We start from the raw sequence: 16,706 nt of genomic DNA, 5'->3' as shown, positions 1-16,706 counted from the left end.
TCACATTTATTTCAATGTTTCACGTATCTTCACTTTTTCAATCTGATTACCCCCCACCATCCTGCTCCCCCAAGCGTCACAAGAAGGTCCCCGTTGTTGCTTATTATCACTCACTGGTACTATGGTAGAGCAAAATGTTTTTGAACATTCCTAAAAATTGTGCTCCTTCACGGCGGCATCAGGTTCCCCTACGGTGCGCTACGGTTGACCGCGATTGACCACGAACATGTGTACACCGCCGTTGCTATTGTTATTAATTGAAAAATCGTGTTCTACCATAGCATCCTCGTGTATGTGGGAAAAGGGCATTAGCCACCGACAACAAATCACGCTGTTTTCCAATCATATTTATTAACATGTGATGTGATATGGCCATCGAAAGATGGTTTGGTTTGAGATGTGACTTAAATTTCAGACATGTTTCTTCACGCTTTCCTCTGGGGTACACCGATGACCTTGCCTGACCTCAATGACTCCTGGCACAACTGCACAAGCTCCAGGCTCTGAAGGCACTCCTCCGCCGACACGTCGCACTCCTCTCGCCCTGCAGCATCGACATCATTAGTGAGTAAGTGAGTTTTGTTTTAACGCCGGTTCCGACAGTACTCAAGTTATATCACGGCGACTCAGCTTAATGTGGGAGAAAAGCCCGAAGTGATGCAGGTCTCAGTCTTTTACCACTTTGGTGAAACCAACGAGCACGTGTATGGTGCTGACAAACCTAGAAACATAATTGGAGCGAACTAGGATTCGAACCCATAATCATGTTTCTGGCATGCCTAAGGGACGGAACTCTTGGTCTTGCACAGCGACTTTCAGACGACTGGGCCAGCGTGACACTCACCGTGAACAACCTTGATGAAGTGCTGTACAATCCTTGTATAGCTGGAGCGCCACCTCTCAATGAAAGACTCCAGCAAGTCGTCTTCCAAACTGCCATTTGCATCCCAGACTTCCACTTCCGACTTCCTGTAGTTTTTGGAAACTGCCATCTTCTTTGAACCGAGAACCTGATACAAAGACACACATAGAAATAGATTTGTTCATACACAGATACACAGATATTCACTCTCCTTATATCAAAACACGAGTTGTGTTCTTTTTCAGCTTAGCCTTTCCTTACATGTCTAGAAGCTTCTCTTACCCGTGAAGATCCGGGGTAGAATATGTCTTCAGCAACCCATGCTTGCCGTAAAAGGCGACTATGCTTGTCGTAAGAGGCGACCTACGGGATGGGGTGGTCAGACTCGCTGACGTGCTTGATGCTCGTCATCGTATCCCAATTGCGTGGATCGATGCTCATGACATCAATCACTGGATTGTCTCGTCCAGACTCGATTATTTACAGACTGCCGTCATAGAACTGGAATCTTGCTGAGTACGGGGTTAAACAACGAACGAACGTATAGCAGCTACACAAAAACATTTCCCACTTGAACTTCTCAATTTTCTCATTTTCACCCTAACTGTTCAATAGGTCCACTGTTTTAGGAACTTTTCTTTAAGGTCCCTATCAATTCATATTCTTGGAAGGGGGATTGGGATTCTGTTAAAAGTTTGTAACAGTAAAAACTAAGAATAATCATTTTGCTTCAGATTCATCACACAATGATACCCGGAACCTGGAATTGACTGTACCCGGAACAAGGTATTTACTTAACCCGCAATCTGGTATAAACTCAACCGGAACCTGGTATTTACTTAACCCAGAACCTGGTATCTACTGCACCCAGAACCTGGTATTTACTACTCAGAACCTGGTATGAACCCTACCCAGAACCTGGTATGAACCCTACCCAGAACCTGGTATTTATTGCACCCAGAACCTGGTATGAACCTTACCGAGAACTTGGTATTTAGTGCACCCAGAATCTGATATTTACTGCACCCAGAACCTGGTATGACCCCTACCCAGAACCTGGTATTAACCGTACCCAGAACCTTGTATTAAGTGCACTGAGAACCTGGTATTAACTGCACCCAGAACCTTGTATTTACTGCACCCAGAACCTGGAATGAACCTTAACCAAAACCTGGTATTTATGGCACCCAAAACCTGGTATTAACCTTTACCCAGAACCTGGTATTTACGGCACACAGAAGCTGGTATGAACCTTAACCAAAACCTCGTATTTACTGCACCCAAAACCTGGTATTAACCTTTACCCAGAACCTGGTATGAACCTTACCCAGACCTTGGTATTTACTTCACCAAGAACCTGGTATTAACCTTACCCTGAACCTGGTATTTACTGCCCCCAGAACCTGGTATTAACCTTACCCAGAACCTGGTATTAACCTTACCCAGAACCTGGAATGAACCTTACCCTGTACCTGGTATTTACTGCCCCCAGAACCTGGTATTAACCTTTACGCAAAACCTGGAATGAACCTTTACGGAGAACCTGGTATTTACTTTACCCAGAACCTGGAATGAACCTTACCCAGAACCTGGAATGAACCTTACCCAGAACCTGGTATTAACCTTAACGCAGAACCTGGAATGAACCTTACCCAGAACCTGATATTTACTGCCCCCAGAACCTGGTATTAACCTTACCCAGAACCTGGTGTGAACCTTACCAAGAACCTGATATTTACTGCCCCCAGAACCTGGTATTAACCTTACCCAGAACCTGGTATTAACCTTAACGCAGTACCTGGAATGAACCTTACCCAGAACCTGATATTTACTGCCCCCAGAACCTGGTATTAACCTTACCCAGAACCTGGTATTAACCTTAACGCAGAACCTGGAATGAACCTTACCAAGAACCTGATATTTACTGCCCCCAGAACCTGGTATTAACCTTACCCAGAACCTGGTGTGAACTAACCAAGAACGTGATATTTACTGCCCCCAAAACCTGGTATTAACCTTACCCAGAACCTGGTATTAACCTTAACGCAGAACCTGGAATGAACCTTACCCAGAACCTGATATGTACTGCCCCCAGAACCTGGTATTAACCTTACCCAGAACCTGGTGTGAACCTTACCCAGAACCTGATATTTACTGCCCCCAGAACCTGGTATTAACCTTACCCAGAACCCGGTATTAGCCTTACCCAGAATCTGGTATTAACCTTTACGCAGAACCTGGAATGAACCTTACCCAGAACCTGATATTTACTGCCCCCAGAACCTGGTATTAACCTTACCCAAAACCTGGTATTAACCTTAACGCAGAACCTGGAATGAACCTTACCCAGAACCTGATATTGACTGCCCCCAGAACCTGGTATTAACCTTACCCAGAACCTGGTGTGAACTTTACCAAGAACCTGATATTTACTGCCCCCAGAACCTGGTATTAACCTTACCCAGAACCTGGTATTAACCTTAACGCAGAACCTGGAATGAACATTACCCAGAACCTGATATTTACTGCCCCCAGAACCTGGTATTAACCTTACCCAGAACCTGGTGTGAACTTACCAAGAACCGGATATTTACTGCCCCCAGAACCTGGTATTAACCTTACCCAGAACCTGGTATTAACCTTAACGCAGAACCTGGAATGAACCTTACCCAGAACCTGATATTTACTGCCCCCAGAACCTGGTATTAACCTTACCCAGAACCTGGTGTGAACCTTACCAAGAACCGGATATTTACTGCCCCCAGAACCTGGTATTAACCTTACCCAGAACCTGGTATTAACCTTACCCAGAATCTGGTGTGAACCTTACCAAGAACCTGATATTAACTGCCCCCAGAACCTGGTATTAACCTTACCCAGAACCTGGTATTAACCTTTACGCAGAACCTGGAATGAACATTACCCACAACCTGGTATTTACTTTACCCGGAACCTGGTACTTACTGCACACAGAACCTTGTATTAAATGTACCCAGAACCTGGTATTAACCTTTACCTAGATGCTTGTACAAACCTTAACCAGAACATGGTATTTACTTTACCCGAATCCTGGTATTAACCTTACCCAGAACCTGGCATTTACTTTACCCGGAACCTGGTATTAACTGCCCCCAGAACCTTGTATTAACCTTTACCTAGATGCTTGTACAAACCTTACCCAGAACCTGGTATGAACCTTACCCAGTACCTGGTATTTACTGCACCCAAAACCTGGTATTAACCTTTACGCAGAACCTGGAATGAACCTTTACGCAGAACCTGGTATTTACTTTACCCAGAACCTGGTATTTACTTTACCCAGAGCCTGGTATTTACTTCACCCTGAACCTGGTATTTACTTTCCCCAGAACCTGGTGTGAACCTTACCCAGAACCTGGTATTTAATGCCCCAAGAACCTGGTATTAACCTTACCCAGAACAAGGTATTAACCTTACCCAGAACCTGGTGTTTACTTTACCCGGATCCTGGAATTAACCTTACCCAGAACCTGGTATTTACTTTACCCGGAGCCTGGTATTTACTGCACACAGAACATTTTATTAACTGAACCCAGAACCTGGTATTAACCTCTACCTAGATGCTTGTACAAACCTTACCCAGAACCTGGTATTAGCCTTTACCCGGAGCCTGGTATTAACCTTACCCAGAACCTGGTATTTACTTTACCCGGAACCTGGAATGAACTTTACCCAGAACCTGGTGTGAACCTTGTCCAGAACCTGGTATTTACTGCACAAAGAACCTGGTATTAGCTGTACCCAATACCTGGTATGAACCCTACCCAGAACCTGGTATTAACCTTTACCCAGAACCTGGTATTTACTGCACCCAGAACCTGGTATGAACTGCACCCAGAACCTGGTATGAACCCTACCCAGAACCTGGTATTAACTTTTACCCAGAACCTGGTATTTACTGCACAAAGAACCTGGTATTAACTGCACCCAGAACCTGGTATGAACCCTACCCAGAACCTGATATTTACTGCACAAAGAACCTGGTATTAACTGCACCCAGAACCTGGTATGAACCCTACCCAGAACCTGGTATTTACTGCACAAAGAACCTGGTATTAACTGCACCCAGAACCTGGTATGAACCCTACCCAGAACCTGATATTTACTGCACAAAGAACCTGGTATTAACTGCACCCAGAACCTGGTATGAACCCTACCCAGAACCTGATATTTACTGCACAAAGAACCTGTTATTAACTGCACCCAGAACCTGGTATTAACCTTTACCCAGAACCTGGTATTTACTGCACCCAGAACCTGGTATGAACTGCACCCAGAACCTGGTATGAACCCTACCTAGAACCTGGTATTAACCTTTACCCAGAACCTGGTATTTACTGCACAAAGAACCTTTTATTAACTGCACCCAGAACCTGGTATGAACCCTACCCAGAACCTGATATTTACTGCACAAAGAACCTGGTATTAAATGCACCCAGAACCTGGTATGAACCCTACCCAGAACCTGGTATTTACTGCACAAAGAACCTGGTATTAACTGCACCAAGAACCTGGTATGAACCCTACCCAGAACCTGATATTTACTGCACAAAGAACCTGGTATTAACTGCACCCAGAACCTCGTATGAACCCTACCCAGAACCTGATATTTACTGCACAAAGAACCTGGTATTAACTGCACCCAGAACCTGGTATGAACCCTACCCAGAACCTGGTATTTACTGCACAAAGATCCTGGTATTAACTGCACCCAGAACCTGGTATGAACCCTACCCAGAACCTGATATTTACTGCACAAAGAACCTGGTATTAACTGCACCCAGAACCTGGTATGAACCCTACCCAGAACCTGGTATTTACTGCACAAAGAACCTGGTATTAACTGTACCCAGAACCTGGTAGTAGCTTTATATGAACCTGTTATTTAATGTTCCTATAACCTGGTATTTACTGCACCTGGAAGTGTTGATCGTATCCATATGGGACTTCCCTACCCGCCGTCAGGTTAGCTAACACCCCGCCCGGGAAGGTGAGTACGATGTTTGCGATGTCGTGGTCGTCACACGCCTGGTAGTCTTCAGCGTACGCCGAGGTGTTGCTGCCACATACATACACGGTCTGCGGACGCTCCCCAACAAACCAAGACACATAGTCCAGCATGTGGATAACACTGTCCACCAATATACCCCCTGTGTACAAACAGAACATATCATAACTGTTCGCAAATATACCTCATGTGAACAAATAGAATATGTCGTAACTATTCACAAATATACCCCTATGTGCAAACAGAATGTGTAGTAACTATTCACAAATATACCCACTTTGCGCAAATAGAATATGTAGTAACTATTCACAAATATACCCACTTTGTGCAAATAGAATATGTAGTAACTATTCACAAATATACCCACTTTGTGCAAAGAGAATATGTAGTAACTATTCACAAATATACCCCTATGTGCAAATAGAATGTGTAGTAACTATTCACAAATATACCCCTTTGTGCAAATAGAATATGTGGTAACTATTCACAAATATACCCACTTTGTGCAAATAGAATATGTCGTAACTATTCACAAATATACCCCTATGTGCAAATAGAATGTGTAGTAACTATTCACAAATATACCCACTTTGCGCAAATAGAATATGTAGTAACTATTCACAAATATACCCACTTTGTGCAAATAGAATATGTAGTAACTATTCACAAATATACCCACATTTTGTGCAAATACAATATGTGGTAACTATTCACAAATTACCCCCTATGTGCAAATAGAATATGTAGTAACTGTTCACAAATTACCCCTATGTGCAAATAGAATATGTGGTAAATGTTCACAAATAACCCCCGTTGTGCGAATAGAATATGTGGTAACTATTCACAAATTTCCCCCTATGTGCAAATAGAAAATGTGGTAACTATTCACAAATATACCAACTTTGTGCAAATAGAATATGTGGTAACTATTCACAAATATACCCCCTATGTGCAAATAGAATATGTGGTAACTATTCACAAATATACCCACTTTGTGCAAATAGAATATGTCGTAACTATTCACAAATATACCCCCATGCGCAAATAGAATATGTGGTAACTATTCACAAATATACCCACTTTGTGCAAATAGAATATGTGGTAACTATTCACAAATATACCCACTTTGTGCAAATAGAATATGTCGTAACTATTCACAAATATACCCCCATGCGCAAATAGACTATGTGGTAACTATTCACAAATATACCCACTTTGTGCAAATAGAATATGTAGTAACTGTTCACGAATTACCCCCTATGTGCAAATAGAATATATATCGAAACTGTTCACAAACTGCCATTTTGATTTCATTTTAGTTCCTTTTAACTATACTACTCAAAGTTTGCTAAGGACTTCGTTGTCATGTACCACGTTGTCATGTGCAACATAATGCAAACAAACAACGCGTGGCCAATAGTCAGTCACATCACCCGTTAAAATGAGAGTATCTGACCAAAACTGAAACGTCAACAATCACGAAATTAAGAAAATCATTGTAAAAAAAACAACTCTCAGTTGCGCATACGTGATCCACCTGATGCGATCACAGCGTGGCACCGTCGTCGAATGCTCCCAATGAGAGTCTGGATGATCGCCAAGGGAAGATTATTCCACTCTCCAGTAAGAGTGAGTGAGTGAGTTAAGATTTAACGTCACATCGGCAGTATTACAGCCATATCGTGACGAGAAGTACATTAATAATAAATAGATTTAGACTAAGTAAAAAGCTGTCAACGAAGGACAGTACAAGAACTAGAATATCACAGATTCGATTTAAAACTAGTTGAGAAATATATAAAAGCCATAAGTATCAGTGAACAACACAATATAAAAATGGGCTAGAGATCGTCAGTCACTGAACTCTCTAGTAAGAACACTGCCGAGTTCGCGGAGATTACTTTTTACAAATAGTTGCGGGTATGAGTGATGGTTAAATTAAATTTAACAACAGTTCTTTCAATCTTCAAACTCGTTATACTTTGACTCATCAGTTTATGTGGATTAAATATTACCTTGAGAATCTCTCACACACATTAACTATACTGTATGTTGTGTATATCACATAGAGTGTGTTGCCGATCGTCATTGTACATACATGTGTGTAAAATCCTCACCAACATTGCAGAATACAATGAATGGTATAAACCACTGCGCATGTACTATTTACTTTTGTACCATTTAGCTATTCAAAATAGTGAACGTTGAAAGTTGTAAGCGCAATGGGTCTTGGTTATGTTCATGCTCGTTTGTAGTTTGAATAAATGTGCATGTTTTGTTGTTCTCAATGTGTTCGTACTCGACTGTGTTTTGAATAACCGTGTATGTGAGGTGAGGTGAGGTGAGGTGAAATTGGGTTTAACGTCGCGTCCTGGATCATTGCACTTATATAGCGACGTGCATGCAAATGTGTGTGTGTGGCTGCTTGTACTAGTCCGGACTGATGCCGATTTATAGTGCTAGCACACTGAGATACCATGCCGCAGATTAACATGAATACCCCACTCAGACACAGCATACTGACTCCGAGCCGACCAGGCCTTGTTTTAGCCCCTTAATGCCGAGCGCCAGACAGGGTAACAACAAGTACCATCTTTTAACGTCTTTTGGAATGACGCGGCCGGGGATCGAACCCCGGACCTTCCGTTCTCCGGGCGGACGCTCTACCACTAGACCACGGAGGCGGCCAACCGTGTATGTACATAAATAGCTACTTGAGTGTGCTCGTCAGTATGTTGAACAACTCATGAACTATGTCGTATTCAAGCTTATTGTAAGTTGAATGGTAACGTGCACGGGGATGCACTCATAGGATTATGCTCACAAAGGAACCCACTCGTCCAATGGTCGATGAACAGATTGGGGAAAGAAGGAAAACGTACATACACCCGAAACACAAGAGAAAAAACGTTTGGTGTCACCCTGGACAAGTGCCTCTGTTCAACCAGCAGGGAATGGGTACCCGACATGTGAGGTGGATGTAAAACCTTCTACCGCCCGTAGGTTGTATACTCCCCAGGGAGTTGAGAATGATAGCTGGAATGAGAGCTGGGGTCCACTGGTCGGGGAACAAATAAAACCGCATTTGAGCAGATGCTAGTACCTGGACACTTGCGGTTTTATGTAATAGTAATAAAACAAAATTGGCACAAACACAGTATCTTAAGCGACATGATGAAGTGGCTCGATCATTTTATTACCGTCTTCGCCATGCTTGTGGTTTTGACACAGAGGTCCACCCATGCTACAACCCGGAATATGTAGAGGGCGTCATGGAAAATGATAAATACACAATTCTTTGGTAGAGGCCCGTATACAGCCTCATACGTACCCAGGCCAACAAACCTGATCTTGTCCTTTTTGATAAATTCAATGAAATCATTCACATCATTGAATTATCTGTCCCTTTTGACACTAATGTGATTGACAAGATTGAGGAAAAACATGGCAAATATGCGGATGTCGCTTTCGAAGTACCAAGTTGTCCGACTCCCCATTGTTCTCGGTGCCTTAGGTTTGGTACCTCCCAAACCGTTGACTGACACTGGGAGAGTACCCGAGTCTGCTACCAGGAATACAGCCCTTTTGACAATCTGGGAAATGCAGAAGGCTGCAGTGTTGGGGAGTCTTCACATTCTCCGATGAGTTCAGGGTTTGTTCGGCAGCGCTTGCTGGGAGAAGTCCCATTCGCAGGCTGGGCTTCGTGTAGAGGGGGCAAACAGTGAGGTACACCATTATTGAATGCCATGTGAGTATTCACCACTACGTTTCATTACATGATCTTGAATATTGATATACAGTGACATACAACATAACTGTCACCGTGTATACTAATTCATCACTATCCAGCTGTATATTTTATTACATTATGTTTAATATTATGGATATTCAGTGACCTACAACAGTGTTGTCTCTCTCAGTAGTATAGGTAATAGGGGTTCTGGCTCACTTCCACTGGAGCCGGATTTATATACCTATACTGCTACTACAGGTGGCATTTTTTATGCCAAAATGATTATGCGATTCAACGATAGTCATGAGATTAAGTTAAATTGACCCTAGCTCACCACCACCTGATATAAATTTCTCTATTATTTTACAAGTAGGCCAGATTATATACTCTTCTTGGTAATTGATGATCGTATTTGTTTTGTTTACTGATATAATATATACCTTGTGGTAATTCTTTCAATTTGATAATTTTGTCTATGAACATAAATGTTTTGTGTTCTTCATTTGTTGGTTTGACATTACTGATATAATAATTTTGTCCATGAACATAAATGTTGTAATTCTCCATTATTATATATTTCTGTAAGCATTTGTCTAAATGTGATCTAACGATAGTAAGCAATCTATTTTTAATCTCCAACCAGTTCTTTGGTTTTGGCACGGAATAATTGACGCGCTTGTTGCCTCCCCTGTTCTATGAACTTTTTTTTCTCGTCTTCGCTAATACCACTGGTCTTACGAGATTTTGATCGAATCTCCTGCTTCATTACGTTGTATTTGGTGAGTTCTGACAACACTAAACGAAACTCCTCCTCGGATATCTTACAATCAGCCATTGCTGTTGAAATTTGATCCTCAATGCTGTTCAACCTATGTTCGGCGAGTATCCGAATACTATCGTGTTTTAATGCTTTCTTTTGCCACCTACGAGAAATGCATTTTATCGTTATTCCTGCCAGTCCCGAGACTCCAGCCGCTATTTCCATGCCGAGCACGATAGGCGCGGCAATTATAGTTGATAATAAACTAACACCTGCTACACCGAGTCCCATGCCAGCTGCTACAAGCGCGGTGTCAACTCCGTCCAGAGCATTCACGGCTCTGCGATACTTTTTATACAATCCAAGTCTCAACTCCCTAGCCTTCTCTATTCCAAGTTTATGACAAGTTCCACCAGGCACTGCATCAGCCTCTCGGTTCCCTGCTGGAGCTGGTCTCTTGGGCACCTACTGCCATTTTCCAGTTCTTTAGACACGCTTATGGCTAGGTGCTTCTCAACCAGAGTCGAGTTGTGCCAGTTTTGCCATGTCTGCAGCCTTCGTGTAGCGGCCTTCGACACGCATGCGCTTGAGTCGCTTACCAGGAAGCCCTATTGTCAGTGTTTGGAAAGCGCAGATAAGGGTGTTCATTCAAAATTGTTATCGTTCACAGGCTTTCTACATGCCATCTTCTAATATAAACAAGCAAAGCGAATATTTAGAAAGCGCTACAAACAATGTGAACGAAAGCTTATAGATAATATACAAGTTATCAGTCTATCAGTGAAAACTATGAGACTACCAAGACTCGGTGTATGGAAGAAAACTTTTCTCCTCCGACTGATTCTCTTTCCTACAACTTTTCCTGTATCAAAACTACTCAGGAAGATAATGGATACAATATACTAGTATGGTATTGTTATTTAACACTGTTATTACAAACGAATATATTCCAAAGATATATAATGTCTGTCAAATCCCCCCTGTATACAAAGGTCATTGGAAATGTAAATGCCACCCTTCCATCCGCTGGGGTGTAACTAACTCCCGTCTTAAGTAACTTATTGAAATATGTCCACTTGAAAGAATAGAAAAGTGGACTAATGACAATGTCACATTTCCCTGTGCTTTTAAGTGTGGATTAAGAAAAGGCGCTGGCGCTCTGATAGCAGTCCTTACCGTAATGAAATATTGTGCCTACTATAACGAGAGAGACTTACCCGTATACTGCGCTTTCCTCGATAATGAGAAATCATTCTACCGGGTAAAGCTTGACTGTCTCTTTTACATTTTGTATAAATTTGAAATTACTGGAACACTATGGAGAATTCTGCGTTTATCATACAACTCAATGGTATCATGTGTTAGGGGTGCTGGCTTAAAGTCTGATGTATTTCATGTCAAACAAGGCGTTGGCCAGGGTCGAATCATATCTGCATGACTGTTTACGCTCCATAGTATTGGTTGGTTGGTTTGTTGTTTAACGCCGCACTCAGCAACATTCCAGCTATATGACGGCGGTCTGTAAATAATCGAGTTTGGACCAGACAATCCAGTGATTAATATCATGAGCATCGATCCATGCAATTGGGATCGATGACATGCATCAACCAAGTCAGCGAGCCTGACCACCCGATCCCGTTAGTCGCCTCTTATGACAAGGCCACTTTTACAGCAAGCATGGGTTGATGAAGACCTATTCTACCCTTGATCTTCACGGGTCGTTTATGCTCTATATTAATTACTTATTTGAATCAACTGGACAACATCCTTGCACCACTCGTGTAGCCATTTGTACAACGTTTCATCTTAAAGATGATAATGCACGTGCTCATCGTGCCGGTATTGTGACCCAATTTCTCCAACAGAAAAACATCTATGTCATGCCATGGCCAGTCCTGACCTTTCCCCTATTGAACACGTCTATGACGTAATTCGCAGACGTGTACGTCACAGTCAAAATCCACCCACAACTCTCAATGAACACGGTGTTGCTCTCACTGAGGATATGTCCGGGTGGACCATTGACCTTTTGGGTTTTTATCCACAGGGGTTTTAGTCTGTACCCCGAGTGAATATCCGAAACAGTGACTTTCTATAATATACCAGTGTGTGGTGTATTCTTTAATGCATAAGATACATGATCTTATATGTATTGATAGTGATATGATGACGTTGATGAATTTGAATAGGCTGACTACCCTTGAAGATCCGGGGTAGAATTTATCTTCAGCAACCCATGCTTGCAGTAAAAGACTTGTCGCCAGAGGAGACTAACGGGATCGGGTGGTCAGGCTCGCTGACTTGGTTGTATCATGCCATCGTATCCCTATTGTGTAGATCGCTGCTCATGTCAGTCACAGGATTATCTGGTCCAGATTCGATGGTTAATGCTGTAATGTTGCTGAGTGTGGCGTTAAACAACAAACAAATAAACGACGTGGCTAACTGGTACATGCACAGTGAGATGTAATACGTACCTGATGTTTTGACGTAGCTGAGCGGGACATGTTTGTCCAGGCTGTATATATTGACGCTGCGGAGACGGCCCAGCTCACCACCTTCCTTCATCTTGTAGATGCGGGTGAGGTCCGGGTCAAACCGCCTTACGAGAAAGATACGGTCAGCGTCATGGTCAGGATCAGTTGATAGACATGTCTGTTTAGCATCGTCTATATACGTCTATTTACGTCTATGGAGGAACGATGTGAAAGTGACAAAAACATTGATGAAAGGAGTTTTTAGTTAGGGTGCCTGCATACCTCTTCTCCTCTCTCCTCTCTCTCTCTTCCTCTCTCCCTGTTTCTCTTCCTCTCTCTCACTCTTCCTCTCTTTCTTTCCCTGTCTCTCTACCTCTCATTCTTCACCTCTCTTTCTCTCATTCCCTCTCTCTTCATCTTTCTCTATCTCCTTCTCTCTCTTCCCGCCTCTCTTCCTCTCGATCCCTCTATTACTCCCTCTCTCTCCTTCTCTCTCTCTTCCCGTCTCTTTTTCTCTCTTTCTCCCTCTCTTCCTCACTCTCTTCCCCTTTCTCTCCCTCTTCCTCTAACTCCCTCTCTTTCTTCCCCTGTCTCTTCCTCTCTGTCGAGGGGGCACGGGTGGCCCAGTCGTCTAAGGCGCCGGGATTGTGGGTTCGAATCCCGGTTCGCCCCGATTATGTTTCTAGGTTTGTAAGCACCATACCCGTGCTCGTGGGTTTCGCCGAAGTCGTAAACGTCTGAGACCTGCATCACTTCGGGCTTTCCTCCCACATTAAGCTGACACGCCGCGATATAACTGGAATAGTGTTAAAAGCGGCGTTAAACCCAACTCACTCACTCATTATTTGGGATAACATGATATATTGATAACGAAAGTATGAAACCCTGGCCAAGGTGGGAGATGAAGACACAGTAAAGTTAACCCTGACCAATGTGGGAGATGAAGACACAGTAAAGTTAACCCTGACCAATGTGGGAGATGAAGACACAGTAAAGATAAACCTGACCAATGTGGGAGATGAAGACACAGTGAAGATAACCTTGACCAAGGTGGGAGATGAAGACACAGTAATGATAACCCTGACCAATGTGGGAGATGAAGACACAGTAAAGATAACCTTGACCAAGGTGGGAGATGAAGACACAGTAAAGTTAACACTGACGAAGGTGGGAGATGAAGACACAGTAAAGATAACCCTGACCAAGGTGGGAGATGAAGACACAGTAAAGTTAACCTTGACCAATGTGGGAGATGAAGACACAGTAAAGTTAACACTGACGAAGGTGGGAGATGAAGACACAGTAAAGTTAACACTGACCTAGGTGGGACATGAAGACACAGTAAAGATAACCCTGACCAATGTGGGAGATGAAGACACAGTAAAGTTAACCTTGACCAATGTGGGAGATGAAGACACAGTAAAGTTAACACTGACGAAGGTGGGAGATGAAGACACAGTAAAGTTAACCCTGACCAATGTGGGAGATGAAGACACAGTAAAGTTAACCCTGACCAAGAAACATGTCCTCTGTTCACAGCAAAGTGCATGCCCACTGTTCACAGCAAGGTACATGTTCTCTGTTCTAAGCAAGGAACATGTCCTCTGTTCACAGCATGGTACTTGTCCTCTGTTCACAGCAAGGTGCATGTCCTCTGTTCACAGCAAGGAATATGTTCTCTGTTTACAGCATGGTACTTGTCCTCTGTTCACAGCAAGGTATTTGTCCTCTGTTCACAGCAAGGTACTTGTCCTCTGTTCACAGCAAGAAACATATCCTCTGTTGACAGCAACGTGCATGCCCTCTTTTCACAGCAAGGTACATGTCCTAAGTTCACTGCAAGGTATTTGTCCTCTGTTCACAGCAAGGTACATGTCCTCTGTTCACAACAAGGTACATCTCCTCTGTTCACTGCAAGGAACATGTCCTCTGTTCACACCAAGGTACATCTCCTCTGTTCACACCAAGGTACATGTCCTCTGATCACAGCAGGGGCGGTCGGGTAGCCTAGTGGTTAAAGCGTTCGCTCGTCACGCAGAAGACCCGGGTTCGATTTCCGACATGGGTACAATGTGTGAAGCCCATTTCTGGTGTCCCACGCCGTGATATTGCTGGATTATTGCTAAAAGCGGCGTAAAACCATACTCACTCACTCACTCACTGATCACAGCAAAGAACTTGTCTTTTGTTAAAAGCAAGGTACATGTCCTGTGTGAAAAGCAAGGTACATGGCTACGCTCAACAGCAAGGTCTTCTGTTCACAGCAAGGTACATGACTATCATCTACAACATTGTTCGTGTAGGTAACTACATTTCAAGAGCAAAATTTACTTTTATGCAAAATATAATAGATACGTATATTCCACAGAAAGGCACGTGCTTTTTCAAGAGCAAGATGGACAGATGGGTTGGTGGGTGGGTCAGTAGGTAGGTAGGTAGGTAGGTAGGTCCTCAAAGTAACAAAGAGATCTGCCAGTCACTGATTCATAATCCCTTGTAACCGGAAAATGAATCCCAAAATACCGGCAAAATAAATATGCATTATCACCTATGTCCGTAATAAGGTTTTTATTTAGATGGCGATACACCAGGCTAGACCATGGTGACAAACATGTCTCTGATATCGTCAAATAGGTAAGCGAAACCAACACAGATTTGGGTGATGATCCGGTTCAGTGTTTGAGTATCATTGTCTGGTATCTATTGCCTGAAACATAACCACACTAACGTCTGTCCCAATGACGCACACAACACATACACCGTTATACACGTGGTTTACTGACCACGTTGTATCAGTATAGGCACAATTGACGAATTGTGAAATAGATAGAGAAGTATAAGCTATGTAATATAAATGTGTTATGTATAGTGTGAAAACTGTGTGTTATATACACTACCTGACATCAATTATTATGTACAGCTCACTAAAGAGAAAATAGTGCGGGACTTCTTTTGTGACGTCACTGGGTAGCAGATAGAAGCGGGACAGAGATAGCGTGCGTTGTGTGTTAGTTGAACGGGAAACATGTCGAGGATTATAATAGCAGCAGTTTGTGTTTTGTTTGCAGGTAAGTTCTACAAACTAACGTATAAATATGTGTTTCCCAACTGCCACAGAAAAAACGATCGTTTAGCGATTAAACGGTAAACTAAACGGCAAAATGTCTCCACTTTTAAAACGCGTTTAGCGTTTTGTTTCTGAACACTACTTGTTATGACAGGAAGGTTTACCCCGTCGGCGTGTATGATTGCCTCAGTTATCATGGTTATTCGGTTGTCCTCTACAAAGATCTGAAGCATTGGCCCTACTGGCAACTTTGTTTTCTCGGCTTCCTCGTCAAATTGTTTAGGAGACAACTCCTGCAACCAACATATATGCGTGATAAAATATGATAATAATAATAATAATAATAATAATAATAATAATAATAATAATAATAATATCATACTTAATATTTCTATTATTTTTTCGTGACATTTATACATCAGTATTGATCTAATAAAGAAAAGAATAACCTTAATCAATACACGCACTGATCTAAAAGAAATACTACCGCCCCCAGCAATTACCTTTTATCAAGTCTTACAAATAACTCCTTACATGCCGAAAATGTCTAATCTTTGTAAAATGAAATAGAATAGACAAAAGACGGTAAAAGAGTAAAAGACACCTTTGATTTTTTTCCAATATAGAGGTGCTTTTCGCTCCTCGGCCCCTGTCATATCCTGTTTCCCTCACCATATAGCGAAAAGCTTCAATATCTTCCATTAGTTCCTGCAAAAGTCAAAGCATGAATTTATTTCTAAATTGACGTTCAATAATTAAA

General features: G+C 42.5%; 1 protein-coding gene across 5 annotated transcripts in view; it reads left to right on the top strand.

The window, feature by feature from the left end:
- Window positions 1-16,706, top strand: part of LOC124142636 — a 246,291-nt gene that overhangs the window by 31,114 nt on the left and 198,471 nt on the right. The window contains exon 1 of one of the 5 annotated variants that reach the window (XM_048390395.1): window positions 15,848-15,947. The exons of the other annotated variants lie outside the window; for them this stretch is intronic. Within the exon in view, the coding sequence (XP_048246352.1) occupies window positions 15,905-15,947 (43 nt within the window). The 5' untranslated portion in view covers window positions 15,848-15,904. Of the gene's footprint in view, window positions 1-15,847; window positions 15,948-16,706 lie in introns of those variants that run through there. 5 annotated transcript variants of the gene reach the window in all.

The sequence above is a fragment of the Haliotis rufescens genome, unplaced genomic scaffold (genome assembly GCF_023055435.1).
Source record: "Haliotis rufescens isolate VD_foot unplaced genomic scaffold, xgHalRufe1.0.p SCAF_10, whole genome shotgun sequence".
Lineage (NCBI taxonomy): Eukaryota > Metazoa > Mollusca > Gastropoda > Lepetellida > Haliotidae > Haliotis > Haliotis rufescens.
The sequence above is the reverse complement of the archived record's forward strand: the minus strand, read 5'-3'. Positions and strand labels throughout refer to the sequence as shown.